The sequence below is a fragment of the Mesoplodon mirus genome, assembly GCF_964341445.2.
Source record: "Mesoplodon mirus genome assembly, chromosome: 4".
In the NCBI taxonomy this organism is placed as follows: Eukaryota; Metazoa; Chordata; class Mammalia; order Artiodactyla; family Ziphiidae; genus Mesoplodon; species Mesoplodon mirus.
This window is the reverse complement of record NC_138979.1, coordinates 123571816-123587633: the sequence shown is the minus strand read 5'-3', so window position 1 is coordinate 123587633 and position 15818 is coordinate 123571816. Positions and strand designations below refer to the sequence as shown.

General features: G+C 37.1%; 1 protein-coding gene across 12 annotated transcripts in view; it reads right to left on the bottom strand.

Moving 5' to 3' along the window:
* The window catches only part of NPAS3 (neuronal PAS domain protein 3), a gene marked incomplete at its 5' end in the record, with an annotated part of 875991 nt that overhangs the window by 429485 nt on the left and 430688 nt on the right, over positions 1-15818 (bottom strand). For 6 of the 12 annotated variants that reach the window (XM_082619883.1, XM_082619884.1, XM_082619885.1 and 3 more), the window contains one exon: positions 11054-11130. In XM_082619883.1, the coding sequence (XP_082476009.1) occupies positions 11054-11130 (77 nt within the window). Of the gene's footprint in view, positions 1-11053; positions 11137-15818 lie in introns of all 12 variants that reach the window. The other 6 variants (XM_082619879.1, XM_082619886.1, XM_082619889.1 and 3 more) reach the window with 1 other exon arrangement.

Sequence of the window (15818 nt, the reverse complement as noted above, 5' to 3'; positions counted from 1 at the left end):
GCTTGTTCCCATTTTTCTAAGCAAATCGAGGAGACTGTACAGTATGATGAGAAGGGTAATGGCATATCACATTTTGGTCTAAAAGAAATGTCATATCCGGAGTCACTTTACAAACTCTACTTTTTCTAGTTGCTTCTAGATTGCTAATGAGATTATTCTGACAACTCCTTCAGTTGTTATAGAAGGATTTTCATGCCCAAGGTGAAAATATATTCTTACTACCAAATTTTAAAATTTTACTGTAAACCAGTATACACTACCAACTATAAATACCACTTATGTAAACAGTTTAGGTTGTGTTCAATGAAAATTATTTACCTTGCTTTAAACCTAAGAGGGTTTTATTGATAATGATCCTTAATTCCTGTGTGGTAATGCTCCTGATAAGCATGAACATTTTTCTTTAAAAACTTGGCCATTATTTTGGACTACAGAACACATAGAAATACTAGCAGATGTTTATTAAACACGTTCTACATGCCAGGTTCTATACTAAGCATGTTTAACTATACTATCTCCTTCAATCCTCACAACATGCCTGTCAGGAAAACTTCTACTACTGTTTTCTCCATTTTAAAGATGAAGAAACGGAGGCTTAGAGAGGGCAAGAGACTGTCTTAGGTTTCATAATTAATAAGTGGGCACATCAGGATGTGAGCTCAAGTTGGTTGGATGCCAAAATGCATGCACGAAAAGAATCTGCCATACTCTGTCACACACCTAGAAAATATGGATAAAGACGGGGCTGGGAACACAGAGGTGAGAGGAGGCCTTAGTTCTAGGATTAAATGTGACTTTGGTAAGAATTATTTGTTCATTCATTTATTCATCTGTTACTTCTTGAGCACCTATTACATGAAGGACCCAAATTTCCCACTTGAGATATACTACTATTAGCACTTGCTTTGGCCCATCTCTGAAAGATACAGGATGCTTATACCGAATTTAATGGACTTGAGCCTTTTCAAGAAAAGTTTCAGGAGTTATTTTTCCAGATTGTGGCAAATGAACCCTAACATCCCCTTCTGTTTTCTATACAATGAGTTAAAGAATCAATGACTTTTTAAATGACAGCTTTAAAATGTTCACAACCATAAAATATTTTCTCATAATCATGAATATGATTTTATATGACTTAAGAAGTTAATTTTGAATAACTTATACTTTTTCCCCTCAAAGTGAAATTCTAAGGCAATATAGTATTATGAAATAATGGTTTAGTCATCACCCTCTGTGTGCTTCAGTTTTTCAATTGTGCAAATGGAGATTTGATAAAACATACATTCTTCTGAAGACCAGTGAGATAATTCTTGGCAAACCACACCGAGAATCTCCAATGAAACCAACTTCATAAGGATGAAACATTAATCTAGATAGAAAATACATGCTAAGGTCAGAGCGGTGTTTGCTTCATCCAAGCCCAGCAACTTAGAAGACAGGTACATGGCAGGTGGCAGATCCAATTGACTCCTCTGATATTGGTTTGCCAAATTAGATAAGGGACAAAACACATCGTTTTAATAAACCCTATTTCAAAAGTTATGATTCATTCATATATACACTTCAGTTTACACCCAGGTCAGTTACTAATAGAAGTTGTGAATTAACTTCCAACATGAAAAATATTTTCCTAATGTCAATGCTGACATCTTATCTGAGGTAAAGATATTAGAGAGAACAATGGACAAATTTCTGCTTTTCTTTGCTTTCCTTTTTTTTTTTGAATAAAAATACTCTAAGCCTTACATCCAATTGTTTTACAGCTCAATTGATAAGGTGTGTTCCTTTTTTTTTGTTGTTGTTCAAGAAAATTTTAAAGCAACTAATTTAAATATGCAAAATTATCTTGAGTTGTTCATACGTGAACTTAAAAGCCGTGCAACACAGGAAAATTAAGTAATTATGCCTCCAAGTTATTTACTGCAATTAAGCTCATTTATCATATGCAAATTAGTGCAAACTGGTCTCATTAGTTACTAAATTACTCAATATGAGCTGAACAATGTAGCACTCCAGTTTGTAATGAAAAATCCCTGTAGAGGCAAGCAGTATCAATTAAGCTAATCTGCATATGCAAATATATTCACTAACTTTCTCTTTTTCTATATTTAGTTTTACATTTTCTTACCATTCTGGATCATTGGGAAATTGCAGGGTCACTAACCTTTTTCTCTTTCCTCTATTACAGCTAGAGAATGCCTCTACTAGTTGAATTTTATTTTATTTTAGCACTGATGTCCGGCAGGATACCACTTTGCCAACAAGGGCCATAAGGAGTAAGAGATGATCGTTTCTTTCATACTTATAAGTTCCAATAAAATAATGATAATTTTCCTAGAGATGATCATTTCTTTGATACTTGTAAGTTCCAATAAAATAATAAATAAGGGTAAAATTCCAATTCATCAATAAGACAGAAAATACACTTAACATATTCCCTCTCACAGAAGTCTTTTGAAAACACTGCCATCAAATGTAAAACGAATGTTGACTTGGCTAGGCAGCATCTTACGTAATAATTTTTATGTTTGTATTAGTCAGGTTTTGAGCTGTTTTAGGTATTATTCACTTTTCTTTGTCCAGATGTTTGAATTGTACTAGTCTACCTTTTACTGTCTCTTGCTGAATGAGATGACAGAAGATGCTAATAACAGATTTGGCATTCTCCAGCCCCACTCCAACACAGTGGTAAGTAGCTCTTTTGCCTATAAGTCAACTTTCTCTAAAGGATCTTCTTAGTCTCCTACAACTGAGTGGGTCTCAGATACTGAAGCAGTACTGTGGCTAGAAATACTTAAACGATAACAAAGATACAAAACGTCACAAGATATTTTCATTCTGTTTTCCTTACTACATTAACCCAAATTTTTAAATATTTCCGGGAGAGAATCTATACGTTCTCATTTGTCTAACAAGAATTCTGCAGGGCCAAAATAGTATGTAGACCAACCATGATTCCAGGGTATGCCCTTAAGCGATCTTCAAAATATGACTAAAAATGGAAACATACATATTTAAATGTAAATCCTAATTTTATTTTATTCTACATCTCATCCATAACATCCTCTTTTAAATCTAGGCTCTTCTTTCACTTCTACTCTCTATTCCATGGTTGAAGGTGTTACGAGAAAGAAAAACCACATGATTGAAATCTGACATTTCACTGAGACCTGTGGCATCGTCCATATTAATGCACACAAACCTCTGACGACTTTGCTTATCAAATAGAAAAATAGCTACATTTGAGTTCTCCTCTTTTTCACCATTTTAAGAAAATACTTACTTTAGTTAAACTAGTCTGCTAAGGTGATGGCCATATCCGTCTTCTACAAGTGAGTTATTCCACCAAAAAATAATCCTCTCAAGAACAACTATTTCCCTAATTATGCTGAGGAAGACACGCAGTCATGAGACTTCTCTTCCCAGCCTTTTCTGTGCACTCCCAGGCAGAGACCCTCAGGTGCTATGCTGTAATACTGGAATGTTCTTGGTGAGTCAGTCTCTCTTGGTCTTCCTCAAAGCATCTGCACATGGTATTCTCTTTCATTTATGGGGTTTGAATGCCATAACAGTAATACAAAAATGTCTTAATACCCAGAAATAATGCAGAGTCAATAACAGATATAGGAGGGTTCATGCAACATAGACAAATCCAAAACTAACACTGGGATGCCACACTTCCACCATTATCTCCCTTTAAGGCATTTCTTATAGAATATTTTTATTCTCTCAAGACTTCATTTAAATAATAATTTTAGTTCTGTACCATTTATATACAAAAGTGTGGGTACTTATGATTATATTCATCCAACTCACAAAATTTCATTTATTGTAATACCCAAAAGTAGTTATGGATAAAAACCATCCTTCAGTTTATAAGTAATAGTTATTAGTAATGAAATGTATTACTCAATGTCAGTTATGTAACATATACCTATCTGTAGTTTACCATAATGTGCTCACAATGAATACAAATATAAATCCTAAAGATCTTCCACATACAAGGTTTGATCTGATTGCTTTGTTTTGACACCTGTGAGGTAAGTAAAGTGGCATTACTATGGAGTATGCAAAGACAATGCCACAATTTCATAAAACAATTATATAAGCTTTATTTACAGAATGAAAAAATAACTTAAACCCTTCTGCTAAGGGCATGCAAATAATTAAAGCACCCCATTCATAAATCTGGCACCTAAGGGAAAGTAATTCCACTAGTTAATTTTATGAGTTACAAAGATGATATTTGTTACCATTTTCTGTTTCGTTAACTTTGATGAAGTAAAATATGAATATTCTATCTGGTCTCTAAACTGGAAAAGTAAAAGTAAATATTCACTCATATTTTTAATATTAAGGAATAATGAAGCGAGAACAATAATGCCTAAAGAAAGCTTTTAAAGCAGGAACCAAATTAGTGCTTAGTCACAAGTACTATATTCAGGAAAGATTTCATATAATGACCTAAAGTTCTTGGATTTTTACTTAGCCTGTCACAAATAGCACAGTTCTCAATCTTGACCCTTTGCCCTCCTGTTCCTCCTCTTATTAATAAAAGTCAAAGAAGAATAAAGTCAAATAAATGCCTTGACTCAGGCCCAGTGCCTACACCACATAGTTGTGCAGCTGCAAGGCTGACATCCCTTGAATGCCTCACCTCTCCTGCAGAAGAAGCCCCTGTCCTGAAATCCATGCCTGAAACAGCTACAGGTTCACTGGGGCTACTAAGGGTCATAGTCAGTAGTGAGGTTTTTGTGTATATGATGTGAATGGTGGTCCCAGAATTATACAGTACACAGCCTGGGTGATGGCCTTGCCTATATACACTGGTATTGGATCATTAAATTGGAAAATAACTTTGCAACAGTTGATTTTTATATTGACAGAATCACCATTATGTTTATTTCTTTTCCCCTCTCAGGAGGAAAGAAGTCACATTTTAAAGGATCCACCAAACTTTCTAATTTTCCCTAAGAGAATATATGGCTAATAAGATGCACACGGCAAACACATATATTGTAGCCCACAGAATGGATGGATCAAAAATTAAGGAGTCTGTCTTCATCCCCCACCCCCAGCTCTCTACACCAAGGGGTCCTTAGCACGCTTTTCCGCAAAACATCATGGGGGGCATGAGGAAAAGGGAGGCTTGGCACCTGGTGCAGAGAATACCCAGGTACTTCCTGAGCCCCATCCTGGTGTTCAGAACTGATCTCTATTTTACTCTCCAATTCCATCAGATCCCTAATCCTGTTCACTCCAAATATAAATTCTTTCCTTTTATTACCATTGTCTTTTAAAATGTCCTCATCATTTCTTGGCAAGTATTTATAATCTAACATCTTGGGTTCAAATTCAGCTCTCACTTAAGTAGCCATGTGAATGTCAGTCAGTTATGTGAGTTTTCTAAGAAATCTTAGTTTACTCAATTGTAAGACATGCAATCAGAGCACCTGTCTCACAGGTACCTATTGTAAGTACTAACTGATGATATGAGCAGAGTAGCACAATACAGAGAACTTAATACATACCAAAAATTCGATAAATTTAAGCTAAAATCAAACTGGATTAGGCCTTTTCTAATTAAAACACACTTCCCTTGGTATTTTCATCAGAAATGCAAGCTTATAGGTATAATCAAAATACTCAATGACAAAAAAATAAAATGGTTAATTATACATCCACAGTATGGAATGGCATATAGCCATTAATAATAATGAAAGCTTATCCTTTCCTAATGCAGACATGACCACTAGATATTGATTTTTAAAAAGTTGATTGCTAAAGAGCATATCATTGACCAATGCTTGACCCCATGAATCTCAGAAATATAAACATACTCTAAACAACATTAAATACAAAATTTTCCCATAACACTACCTTCTCATCTCCCATCCATCCTTTACAGCAAACATCCAGACACTTCTACCTTCTATCACTCTTTTGGTTTGTCTTCTGCACCTAAATTTTTACTGCAATTGTTTTAATTGACAAAACCCATGACATCTCTTCAGTGGTTACCCTACTGAAGGATTTATATCCTCAGTCACCTTGATACTTCTTCCTTAAGCAAAATCAAATCCTGTGGTTTCCTCTTATCTTTCTGTCTACTCCTCTCTCATTTTCTACTTGCATCTTAAAGTGATGATATATACGGGGTTGCCTCTCCTCAACCCTTTTCTCTCTTTGTTCCATATCATTTCCATCGGTCTGCAACTCACTGCTTGATTTGAACTACCATTCATCTACACACTAGTGATCAGTAATCCCCAGCCCTATTTTTACCCCTTGCCTTGATCTTGCTCTAGAGGATCAGACTCTGGTTTCCAACGGCTTACCTCTTAGGGACTTGGCTATGTAAGAGGATATCCCTTTCAACGTCTCTCAGGCAAGAGGATCATTAGGTAGCTAGTTACCATTCTAGAAAACCTGTGGTCATTGTTAACTCCTATCATTCCCTAGCCTTTCATATCTAATTCATACCATGTGCCAATAATTCTATCCCAATTCCATACCGTGTCTCCATTAACAGAGCTTCTATCTTGGATAAGATCTTCATTTGGACTGTTGTAATAATTTCCTAAATTGTCTCTTTATAATAGCCTCTCACAACCCAAAGGCTTCCTAGACTGTATTTTATTTTATTTTATTTTTTTATTTTTTTTATTTTTTTGCTGTACGCGGGCCTCTCACTGTTGTGGCCTCTCCCGTTGTGGAGCACAGGCTCCGGACACGCAGGCTCAGCGGCCATGGCTCACGGGCCCAGCCGCTCCGCGGCATGTGGGATCTTCCCTGACCGGGGCACGAACCCGTGTCCCCTGCATCGGCAGGCGGACTCTCAACCACTGCGCCACCGGGGAAGCCCTAGACTGTATTTTAATAATAACTCCAGAAACAAACCAAATATTTACCTTGTCACCCTTGTATGAAAGCCTTCTCCACAGGCTCATTGCTGGTTATAGAATCCTGGATTTGCTCACTGGGCCTGTGCAATATGGATCATAAGTTCTCCATCTTTATCTCTTACATGCTCCCCTGTGCATGTAAAACAGCCGTCAAATTGAACAGCTTAACAGTCCCCAAACAAGATCTATTATGACTTGCCCCCATGCCTTTGTGTTTGACATTTCTTTGATTGCAATATCCTTCCACTGTATTTGCCTAATAAACTCCTATTCATCCATCAACAACTTGAGACGTCTTCTCTGATGCCTTGTGGCAAATTCAGAGCCTCGCTCTTTCGCAGCCCCATAGTACTTGACCACTGTGATGCTTCTCACTTTATGAAGCTTCCTGGTTCTTTAACCAAATGATTGCAAGCTAGTTAAGGAGAGCAGCCATGTGCCTACTACAGCAAATTCTGTTGTTACTAAGTATTTAATTTTTTTCTTTTTTCATAATGACGATAAACTGTGATATTATAGACCACGCCCACCTTGTTGACCACACAGGGTTTTTTTCAGATATTTGCAAATGAAAGAATGGTAGGAGAGAAGGAAGGAAGAAAGAATTCATCCCAGTGCCCATGAATCAACCAGATTCAACTATGGAACCCTCTGAAGGAAAATAAGGAAATCATCTTACCCTAGCAGACTACCGAGATACTTTGAATGTGGTACAGACACAGATCTATGGGTTCAAGAGTTATCCTGCTAGGAGGGAAGCTATCTAACCAGATAGCTTAAAGGAAGCCCTTTTTTTTTTTTTTTTTTTTTTTTTTTTTTTTTTAAATTCCGTATATATGTGTTAGCATACGGTATTTGTCTTTCTCTTTCTGACTTACTTCACTCTGTATGACAGACTCTAGGTCTATCCACCTCATTACAAATAGCTCAGTTTCATTTGTTTTTATGGCTGAGTAATATTCCATTGTATATATGTGCCACATCTTCTTTAAAAAAAAAAAAAAATGTCATGAAGAACCTAGGGGTAAAACGGGAATAAAGACACAGACCTACTTGAGAATGGACTTGAGGATATGGGGAGGGGGAAGGGTAAGCTGTGACAAAGCGAAAGAGAAGCATGGACATATGTACACTACCAAACATAGGGTAGATAGATAGTGGGAAGCAGCCGCAGAGCACAGGGAGATCAGCTCGGTGCTTTGTGACCGCCTGGAGGGGTGGGATGGGGAGGGTGGGAGGGAGGGAGATGCATGAGGGAAGGGATGTGGGAACAGATGTATATGTATGACTGATTCACTTTGTTATAAAGCAGAAACTAATAAAAAGAAAAAAAAAAAAAAAAAAAAAAAAAAGGAAGCCCTTCTTGGTACTACTACTTCCCAACCCCTGCCTGCCTACAATTCTAGCATATCATTTTGAGGAGCATATACAGTTCTTCCCCTCCATAACCTTTGGTTTTAGAATCTAATGATAGGAATTTCTAGTTTCTATGACAATTTCAAGACTATCTAGGGCAACCACACTTGGATGTCTGACTTTCTTGAAAGCATCCTTACCAAGCCACCTATACTTCTCCTAAGGCTAAAGGCTTTGCGCATGTTGGAGATATAGACAGCCCTATTTGCAAGTTTTGTTATATGAAGGTGATTTCTTTTTCTATTCAATTTTCACCCCTTTCTCTTCTTTCTACACTCTGAAGCTATACAGAATGTATCTAATTCTTTTTTTTTTTTTTGGCATGAGGCCTTCAGATAGAGAGGATATTAATGTCCCTTTTATGCCACGTGTTTTCCACACGTAGCTTCACCAAGCCCTTTGCCACACCTCATGTGACACGATTTCTAGTTCACAAACCCATCTAGTTATTCCACTCCAAATGACATCCAGCTGTCTATGTTTCTCTTGAAGAGTGTTGTCTAAGGCGGGTGTGACCAAACCAAAGAGCAGAGATCTCAGCAGCCTCATCTAGATCCTCTGTTCTCTCAATGGAGTCCAATGTTGAACTGGCACTGGGGACAGCCATCCTATATTATAACTCTACGTTGCTCTCACTGACCTTATGTTCCATTCAAATCCCTAAGTTTTGTGTTTTAAATTAGTTTCAAATTCTTGCAGCTCCTAAGTCCGCCTCCCTACAGGCCTCCCTACAGAACACTGAACTCACGATTTCCAGAGAGCTTTTACAGGATGATAGAATACTGTTTGAACCATTTCTCTCACTGATAAAGCCTTATGCACTGACTGCGTCAGAATATAAATAGGAGTCATCCTGGATCACATCAGAATCTAACAATGTACAATTGGTCATACGTATCCACAGATTCAACCAACACGGATCAAAGATATTCGAAAAAATCCAGAAAGTTCCACAAAGAAAAATCTAAACTTGCCACATGCTACCAACAATCTATATAGCATTTACATGTTATTAGGTATTACAAGTAATCTAGAGATGACTTAAAGTATATAAGAGGATATGCGTAGGTTATATACAAATTCTATGCCATTTTATATAAGGGACTCGAACAACCACAGATTTTGGTATCCACAGGGGTCCTGAAACCAATCCCCCACAAATACAGAGGGACAGTGGTATATATGGTATCACTCATACAAAACTTATAAAGGAGATTATGCACAAAAGTGTACAGAAGAGAGGAAAATAAAAATTCAAAGTTTTAGAAAGAAATATCCTCTCTGTATCCCTGAGCCTAATCTATTGCAAAGGTAATTCAAACTTTATGTGCACAATAGAATAGCATCTCCCAAGGTGTAGTTCAAGAAACATCAGTTCTATGGGATGTTAACAGATATTAGTGGAGAAATGAGAAATATCGAAATAAATAAAAATAAATAAAGTAAGACTTTTCAGGGCCTTAAATTTGCAAATGTGAATTGTGACATCTCAGACCTAATAAAACATCAAAATTATCTCAAAGGGTTACTAAAGATAACAAATTCCTGGATTTCACCCTGAAGATCCTGATTTACTAGGTCCAGGAGAGGCTCAGGAATTTGTCCTTTGAACAAGTGTCTCAGGTGATACTGAAGCTGCCAGCCAAGGAACCATTTTGGAGAACCACTCTGATTTGACCATGGACATGTGATGCTAGCAGTTTTCTAGGGTACATATTGTCAGAAATAATATGGTAAATTCAGTACTACTTTTGGCTATCTAGAAAATGAAAGCACCGTAGAGGCCTTTTTTTCTTTTAACAAAAAATTACTCTGAATGGACAGGAATCTGGAGTTTAGCTTTAGTTTTACCCCAAATCTCATCTAAGAAAAACATAACCATCTTTTTCAAATAAGATGCCTAAACATCCCACGTGTGTCTGTTTCTCTAATTCCATGTTAAAAATGTATTTTACATGGTAAAGAAAAAAAGCTTTGGCAAGGGCAACATTTATCCTGGAAACAGAAACAACGTAGAACAATTACCCCGTGGATAAAGGAAGATGGGTCAAATTGATGGCAAAGTCTTAAGAGAACAAGTTTTGAGTAAGTGAGGTGCTAAGTTTGTGATCAATTTTCTCCAAGAGTAAATAACTACAGGTCCACCCTAGTCACCCTCACATTCATTTGTCATGAAAGTCACTGGAAAAAATCAAATTATTACTATTTGTCTCCTTTTACTTAAAAACGTACTCTAACATCTCACCCTGACAGAGACTGTAATTTGGGGGAACAAACATTAGGATTGGAAGCACTTATGAATACAAACTCAAGCAAAGAACTGAAATTTGACAACACATAAAAATGTCACACTACTTTCACAACAAAACTTTTTTGCTGTTCCAAAAACAATATAGAGCTCCAAAGACACACACTTATGTCCACTTACAAATGCAGCACACACAATCATTCTGGGAACAGCCAGCTACTATACATTGTGCATCAACTGAATAGTGCAATTCATCTCAATTATTATAGCACAAATAATACTTGCCCTCCCTTTCTCATTAACATGCTCTCAAGGGATGGCTTTCTAAAAAGAAAAAAATAAGTTCATAAGAATTTCAGAATTCCAAGATAAAATAGCAACAGTCATATACATAGCTGCAAAAAAAGACATTTTTATAAAAAGACTAAACATATGGATTTTTCTTAGTAAAATATAAGCAAGCTTCTTTTTCATTTAAAGGTACCTGCAAAATGTGACTTCCCAAATGTGCTTCAAATACTTCAATGGCCAGTGCACTGGGGCTTCTCCTTCGCTGTGCACCTATAACTTAAAAGAAAAAGAAGAGAAAAGAAAGAAAGAAAAAAAATTAAGTTGGGACTCTGATTTACACCTTCGGCTTCATTTCTCTGTAATTGTATCACTAGACAGCTACTATATCAAAGAGATCTGAGAGAAACACAACCCAGTGTTAACTTTGCTTCTGAGTTGCCTGAGCAAAATCAGAGCCTAGGGTGAATTTCCATCTCAGAATATCAACTTCCACAAACATTAAAAATCATATCCAGACTTAAAAATTTTTTCTTTCCCTTTTTGAACAATTTTTCCTACACTGGAGCATAAAAACAAAACAAAACAAATATGAATGTTCACGTTCTTTTAAAATAAGTTGGTAAACTGTTTTTCTTAAAATTTAGGTATTGTTCTTTTTAAAGCATATACATATTGCCTTTTCCTCCCAGAGAAACCTGAATGTTTAATATCCTCTAGGCTAGAAAAAAGCAAACAGGACTTTTTTAATGTTCTAATGCAATAACTTTATCATAATTTAATAAGCACATGTCGGCTAAGAGATTCTCATTAATGACTGTTTGCACTAGTGTTAAGTGTCTCAGGATGGCTGGATTTCATATTTACTGAACATTCACATGTAACTATTCCTACAGGACCTACAGGGAGCCCAGGTGGATGCTTGCCCAGCATGTGTCTTGCAGGTCAGTGACTGTTTTCTTATCTGTATACTTCTGTTCTCCTACTAACTTATAGTTTGTCTTTCTCTTCCTGGCATACCCTACATGTGCTGTCTGCAGGCACATACACCTAAAGGGCCTCCCAACCCCTAACAAAAGAGCTTAAGGCATGATATTTGGGGATCCAAAATTGAGGGCCTTCTCTTTACAAGATTTTTTTTGGAATGGGGTCACAATTTGCTTTTGAATCTGTTCTGGCTATTTTCCCTGTTTCAAAAAGTTCTCAAACATAAAAATCAATTTGCTTTCCAGTAATTTATGAACAAAAATATTCAGAACTTTTCCATATTTCCAACAAGTACATTCCTTATGTCTTCCTGCTTTTCTTAAAAATTGTACGACAAACCTCTATTCTCTCAAACCTAGACACTATAAATTGAAAATAAAATCAACCCCCCTACTTTCTTACTTCTCAAAACACTTTTAGCTAGTTGACAAGAAAATTCCAGCAAAATGCTGCTGGGATAATTCTGCTGCGTTTCAGTTCCTAAGTCAGTCAGTTGGATCCATAGCTTAGTAGGGATTATAATATAAATGTACTTATGATTATTGTGCTGTGCAAAATAGGCAGTTTACCCCTGCAATTGCAAGCTAATGTCTGCCAGGTCTGAAAGGCACTTTGAAAATAGCATGAGTGGTAAGTATCATTATCACTAGCAAGAAGAAATAAAAGGGGCATTATTTTCAATGGGAAAATTTATAAAATATAATTGAAGAGTGATTATTATCAAAGAATACTCCAGTTGGAAGGGATCTCAAAGATCTCAATTCCAAATTCTTCATTTGCTTCAGAAGCAAAACACACAACGAATATTCTTAAAATAGAAAAAATCAGTTTTCTATCCTAAGACTAATCATTACTGTAAGCATAGACATATGATTTTTAAATTTTTAATCTAAGATGTACTTAAGACAGTACTACTGGGTGTGTGGCATTTCTGATTAATTTCCTATTCTAACATGCACATTACTCCCTTCAAAACTCCTTTGGCATTTTTGATAATGCAGCTGTCTTGCTGAATACTGTTTTCAGTTTCTAGAGTGTTAATTGCACATTATGGTAGCTTGGTGTGAATGATCCCACATGAATAAAATCTGCAGTTCTTTTTTTTTTTTTTTTTTTTTGTTAAGATTGTTGCGGGGAGGGGAGCTTTGGGGAGGCAGAAGGGGGGTGTTGAAAAACTTCAAAAGTGTCCACTCTGTTTTTGAGGCAGTAATTAGGATCCAGAAAGCTCCTTATTAATAGTCCATAATGTGGGGGCATTTCAGGGCTTCCAATTATGAAGTTCAAAATAAACCATTGTACCTCACGGAAGAAATGGGTTGATCTTAGAGAACAGAGACTATTCTCCAAAGAACTGGATTAAGAGTGGGGCAAGAGAGCAACGGCCACCAACCTACAGAGGACCCTAAAACATCACAGGAAAGGAGCATGCTTATTTACTAGAAGGCCCAAGAAGCCTGCTCCAGTAACGACTGCCCTCTAGAAGCATGGAGACAGGGGACTACAGTGGGGTCCTGCAGGGGTTATTTAAGCCTGCCCATTGATGGCCTTTCTTTTCCTGCCTTTCCTCAACTTAGGGCTCAGCTGTTCTCGAAGTAAATGTTGCAAATGCATAAACAATTAGGAATTTTATTTTAAAAGCTCCTTAGTCAGCCTGGGGATCCCACATGCCTTCATCAGCTCTTCTATCCATGAGTCCTTCCTGCATAGTTATTTTTCTTTGTTCTTCAGACCCTCTAGAAATCTGAGTGTGCATCCTAGTACATGTTAGCATAACATACAAGCATCTTGTAAGTGGTTTCATGTTTTTCTCTTCAATGGCATTTTTATGGCACTGGAACTTCTCTTGATTTATATGTTTTGCACTTATGCAGGTGATATGGGGCTGTAATGACAGTTCCTAATTTTACAACCAACATAAATATGTTAAACAGGAGTCCATTATGCCCCCAGTAGAAGCCCAGCTCTGACTGTAGCATTATTGGTAACCGAATAGATGTTAAATAATGTACTTTTTATCTTGTACTTTTCATCCTACCACATTTGGTATTTTGAGTATTTAGACAATAATCTGATAACTCAGGAACGATGCAAACAGTTATTTTGTTCCTCTATGTTAATGTCATTATGTTTATGGATTATCATTCATGCTTAAAGAAAAACTAAAGAGGCATTTCCTCGGTGAGGCTCACCCTTCTCAGAAAAGTAATACATTGCTTATGAAGCTCTCTCAGATTGTTTTATTTTGGAAGTTGACAGTTTCTAAAACCATTTGGTAGCCCGCACACACTGCATACTTCTTATTGCTGAATAGGTCAATGCTTTATCTGATCTACAGACACTTCATTCATTTGTCTGTTCAATGAAAAGACACTGCGTTTGAAATTTAAAGAACACTAAATTAACTAAAAAATGCACAGCACATTGCTAAATAAATGGAACACATAATCCCATATCTGTGAGGATTATATCTCTTAAGTCACTGACAGTGAGATGTGAGAGTTGTATCAACTGAACAGGTTATATAAACTGTTAAAAGAAAAAAAATCAAGCTATAGTAATTCAAATTTGATTCAGCATTTACTGAGTACCTATTTGACGCTGAAAACTGCTAGCTACTGTAGAGTAACTAGTGTTATAAGACCTAATAAACGTTCCATAAGAAAATTTTAAGCAATTCAAAACAAACCTAGGCCCAGCATATAATTATCAAGACCACAACATGATCCTCTCATGTTTTTCAAGGGTTAGAAATAAAACACCTAGAGTTTTAAGAGACTTTAAATGGAAGAGATAGATAGGGAGAAAGATTTTTAAAAATCAACTAAAGAAATTCTGATTGTCTCAGAATTCTAAAATGATATGACGAATCATTAGGATTGTGCCTTTGGCCTTTCTCTCATTAAAAAATGGAAGACAGAAGAAAACCCCAATCTGAAATATGTATCTGAAAAATTAGTTTTGTCCCTCAACAATGTCAGCAGAAATACTCTCATCTAGACTCTTCCACATAACCTTGTGAGGTAGTCTTTGAGAATTAATTAAGTGCAGTAAAAGACAATTCCTCTTTGGGGAAATATACCACACACTCCCAGTCATATTCCTAACCAGTGCCTGTCACCTTCGGGGATGCACAAACACCAGGAAGGCTGAGGATTATCGCTCAGTGGGAGTTTGACCTATTCAGCCAAAAGGTCAGCTTGCCACATAAGAACCCATTACAAAACAGAAACAGGACAGCTCAGTGGACACACATAATGAAAGAGGGAAAAGTCACGAGCCCTTCTCGCCTTGTGTCCTGCCTTGCCCTTTTCCTCCCAACCCTCCCCACCCCCATTTCCAGAGAAGCTGGCACTGCCCCAGCTCCCCACCAGCGCAGCTCACAGTGGGAAGGTGAACCACAGGCAGGGAGAGAGAGAAAGGGGCTCATTATTTCAGGGATCACTTGAAAAAGATATTCAAAGGTAGAGTATGACATCGTGAGGCAGGGTTTCCAAGAGATTGTTTTATTTGGAAAAAGTTGTTATTAGCAGATAGGGAAGACCATTTTAGAGCTACTTTCTCATCCAGCTCTCCCTCCATGGGGAGCAGAATGGCAGCATGGGTGAGTGTCGCCTTAACATGCTGCAGGTGCTATTTCAAGAGTAAAATCAGCCACCGAGTAAAAAGGCAAGCTTTTATGGGTACCCTCTGAATCTGTCATCTAAGGGGCAAGGCTCTGTTCCCACACTGAGCTTGGGGGAAGAGAGGACTCAAGGGCATGCTTAATGAAACCCCGACATCACTCCCTGGGCTTTAGCACTTGGGCTAAGCAAAGTCAGGGTCTGGGAAAGAAAGAAGAACAGAATGCTTAATGAGTCTTTCCATGGCTACCAAAGAGAAGAAAAGGGATTTCCTTTGAAGAATGTCAATTAGCCTCCCTCACTGTAGGGCAAATGAAGCCGGGGAGGGTTTTCCCAGGAGCCTCAGAAGTTTAT